General features: G+C 66.7%; 1 protein-coding gene across 1 annotated transcript; it reads left to right on the plus strand.

The window, feature by feature from the left end:
• The first annotated feature begins 83 nt into the window (after positions 1-83).
• Positions 84-3,750, plus strand: LOC102384612 (lysophosphatidic acid receptor 5-like). Its single transcript, XM_006029625.3, has 2 exons — positions 84-968; positions 2,449-3,750. Exon 2 carries the CDS (start codon positions 2,491-2,493, stop codon positions 3,472-3,474), a length of 984 nt encoding a protein of 327 aa, XP_006029687.3. The 5' UTR covers positions 84-968; positions 2,449-2,490; the 3' UTR covers positions 3,475-3,750.
• Positions 3,751-3,793: the final 43 nt, after the last annotated feature.

The raw sequence follows: 3,793 nt of genomic DNA on the forward strand, positions 1-3,793 counted from the left end.
CTGCTGCCGCCGCCGCCATCTTGGCTCCGCTTGTCCCGCGCCGACCGCCGTATGAAACCCACCAGGTGGCTCTGCGCCTGCGCGGAAAGCCAGGCACTGAAGCAGGCGGTGCACATGCGCGTGAGAGCCGGTTGGCTCTGCCCCATTTCCCGCTCCTCTGCCACTGCGCATGCCTCGGCGAGCTCGCCGGGTCGTCGTTTCGGCCGGCTTCGGCGCGAGCGTCGCGGTTGTAGTGCCGGGCGCATGCGCGCTGGGCGTCGCCGGTTCGGACCCCTGGGTTCTCCCCGGGGGCTGCTGCCCGCAGATTGCCATGACGTCTGACCCCTGCCCATGTGCGTGATGTGATCCTTGATCTCTGCCCGTGTGTGCCCTGACCCCAGACCTCTGTCCCATGCATACCCTGACCCCTGACCTCTGTGTCTTGACCTCACTCACTTGCAGGCTGAGGATGCCCAGGACGGGCGACGGGCAACCACCAGGGGACGTCCCAATGCCAGGACAAGGGGGGGGCCCAACTTGGGCGGGGGCTTGGCTGCGGCCTCCCTCAGGAAGGGGAAGGAGCTGTGCTCACTGCTGCGGGTGTTGGGCAACGGGCCCGAGCAGGGGGAGGCGCAGAGCTCCAGCCTGGGCCCCAAGTCAGGGCAGCGGAGGCGGGGGCACTGGTGTCATCCTCCTGCCCCCGGTGTCCACCGAACCCAGGTGTCTGGGGCCCCAACCCTGCTGCTGTCGCCCCCTCACCTGCAGCTCCCCAGTCCCCCCAGCCCGCACCGCCCTCCCCGAGCTGGGGAAGGAACCCAGGCGCTTTAACCCTTTCCTCCCTGCGGGGGGGCGGGGGGCCCAGCTGTGCTCTGCAGGCAGGAAGTGCCAGGCTGCGCTTGACGGTGGTGCTGGGCTGCCCCTTGGCTCAGCCACAGGCCCCCTGGCCAAGCTCACCGCGCGGCTCCGCTCCTCCGGCACTGCGCACCCTGGTAAGAGACGGGTGATGGGCGTTGGTGCTGGGGCCAACAGGGCGGGCAGGGACACATGGATGGGGCAGATGGATGGATGCAGGGGGGGAGGGTCCTGGCTGTTGTGCATATGTGTGAGTGTGACCCAGGCACTTGGGTTCTGGTTGTGTGTGTGTGAGTTTCATGCTAAGTGTGTGTCTGAGACACTCCTGGTGCCTGTGTGTGTGGGATGCCTGGGGGACAGGGGGAGCGTGTCCTGGATGCCTGGGTTTGGTCCATGTATTTGTGTGTCCTCCACTCCTGTGGGGGGAGCCTGGGCGCCTGGGTTGTGCATGCGTGTGTGCAGTGCCTGAGGGGCAGGGGGCAGCATGTCCTGGATCCCTGGCAGGGTGTGTGTGTGTGTGTTTTAGACATCCTGGTGGGGCATGTGCCGGACCCCTGGGGGGGTGTGTGTGTGTGTGTGTGTGTGTGTGTGTGTGTCCATCTCCTGCGGGGGGCAGGTGCTGAGCCAGGCGTGGGTGGGGGCAGCACAGCTGTCAGTGCAGCAGGGCATGGACTGTGCACGCATGTGCTGGTGCACGCGCGCGTGGGCAGGGACTGCTTGGCCGGGTGCTTCGCTCTGTGTGCGAGGGGCCAGGGGAGAGTGCATGGGCAGAGTTTGCATAAGCACACACATGGGTGCACATGAGTGCATTGCATGCGTGTGTATCCTGTGTCCTGCTTAGAGCAGCCCCTGCCTTTGAACCTGTGCCTCCCCCACTGTGGTACCCCTCAGTCCTGACCCTCAGCCCCCTGCCCCCCCACAGCCCTGCCAGTGCCCCTCACTCCCAACTCACAGCCCTGTTGGACCCCTCACTCCTGACCTTGAGCCCCCCCCGCCCTGCTCTTGCCCTTCACATCTGACCCACAGCTCCCCCACCATGGGGCAGGCGAGGGCCGGATGTATAGAGCGGGCAGCATCTTTGGCTCGGGATGACGTGTTGTTTCCTCTGTGCCTGGATCGCTGCGCTTTGTGGTGGCTGACTCAGCATTGCGCCCCCCCCCACCCCAACTCCCCCACCTTCTCACTTTTGTGCCTCGCAGAGCCCCGGGTGCTTGCCCAGCTGCATTCTCACACTTATGCACACGCGTGTGCGGCTGTAAGAACTAGGGCGGGGTGCAGTGGGTATGTGGGCAGTGGCAGCCGCTGCTCCCGACCCTGTACGCTGGTTTTCTCCTTGTGCCACTGTGGAGCAGGCCAGGTCTCTTGGGCTCCCAGTCATGGCTGCAGTGCCCTGGGGGCCGCCTCTCCTGCTGTTGGGGGGAAGCAGAGCAAGTGCAACGTATGTTGGGGGAGTGTGTGTGTGTGTGTGTGTGTGTGTGTGTGTGTGTGTGTGTGTGTTTCGGGGCACCAGGGTTTTCTTGCATGTGTATGTGTGGGGGTGTCTGGTGCCTGTGTGCCCCTGGCCACATTACCCTCCAGCCTCACCGCTTCTCCCTCGCTCTTTCTCCACCCTCCCAGGTGACGGTCGCCCACGGGGGGGGGCCCGATGTCATCAGTGGCATGATGGCGGCGGTGTTGGCCACAGGCAACAACACTACCACTGTCATCCCCCTCACGCAGCTGGAGGATGCTGTGCTGGCAGGCGGCTACACACTGATTTCTTTGCTGGCGCTGGCACTGAACGGGGCAGCACTGCACGTGTTCTGCAGCTCCGGTGCCTCCCTGCTCCAGCAGACACCCACCGCCCTGTACATGACACACCTGGCGGCCTGTGACCTGCTGCTGGCTGCCACACTGCCCCTGCGCGTGGCCCACTACAGCTGGCGCCCGCGGCTGCTGCCTCAGCAGCTGTGCGAGCTGGCCGGCCTGGCTCTGCTGGTGCACATGTACGGCAGCCTTTTCCTGCTGGCTGCCCTGAGTGGTGACCGCTGCGCCGCCGTCCTCTTCCCACTGCGGCCCCGCATCTGCGCCCTGCGGCGCCACGCCAAGTACATCTGCCTGGGCGCCTGGGTGCTGAGCGGTCTGGGGGCCGTGCCCACCTATGCCTGGCGCCCGGCGGTGCCGCTACCCAGTGAGGCCAGTTGCTTCGACACGTACCCGCGCTACGTGACGCAGCCGGCCGTGGCGGCCGCCATGGGACTATGCTTCGTGGTGCCGCTGCTGGTGGTGGTGCTCAGCGCCTGGGGGCTGCTGCGGGCCGTGGGGTGCAGTGCGGGCGCCCGCCTGGCGCTGGAGCGGCCGGCCAAAGCCCGTAGGCTGGTGCTGGCCAGTGTGGCCATCTTCCTGATCTGCTTCCTGCCCTTCCACCTGGTGCTGTTGGGCTACCAGCTGCCTCGGCTGCCCCACGTCAGCCTGGACCGTGCCTACCGCGGCGCCCTGCTGCTGGCCTGTGCCAACGCCGCACTGGACCCGCTCACCTACTACTATGCCAGCGACACCTTCCAGCAGGCTGTGCTCTGGGGGTGCTGCCGGGAGCGGACCCGCACCCCCCCTCCGCCCGACACCATCGCCCTCAGGACCGTGGGCTCGCACCACAGCAGCTAGCGGGGACCGGCATCCCACGGCAACTCCCAAGGGCTCCAGCCTCTCAGGGGGCTGGGCCTTGTTGCTGTGGGCGGTGGGGTGGGGGGTGTCTGCGCTGGTGCAGGGGTCTCAGGCTGGGCTTGCACTGGGAGGAGAGGAGGGCTCTTCCCCCACGTGATGATGTAGCAGGTGGGAGGGGGCCATGGGGCCGGGCTCATCTGTCGGAGCAGCAAAAGCAGCAATAAAAGGGATTTCGCAGCAAGAGTGCGCTGTGGTGCTGGGCCGGGCGGCGGCGCTGCGGGGCAGGGGGGTACGGAGCGGGTCTGAAGGGGCACGTGAG

Source organism: Alligator sinensis, unplaced genomic scaffold (genome assembly GCF_000455745.1).
Source record: "Alligator sinensis unplaced genomic scaffold, ASM45574v1 scaffold553_1, whole genome shotgun sequence".
Classification (NCBI taxonomy): Eukaryota; Metazoa; Chordata; order Crocodylia; family Alligatoridae; genus Alligator; species Alligator sinensis.

Bases quoted from the DNA above. Each gene is read 5' to 3' on its own strand.
- LOC102384612 (XM_006029625.3), top strand. From the start codon at position 2,491: ATGATGGCGGCGGTGTTGGCCACAGGCAACAACACTACCACTGTCATC.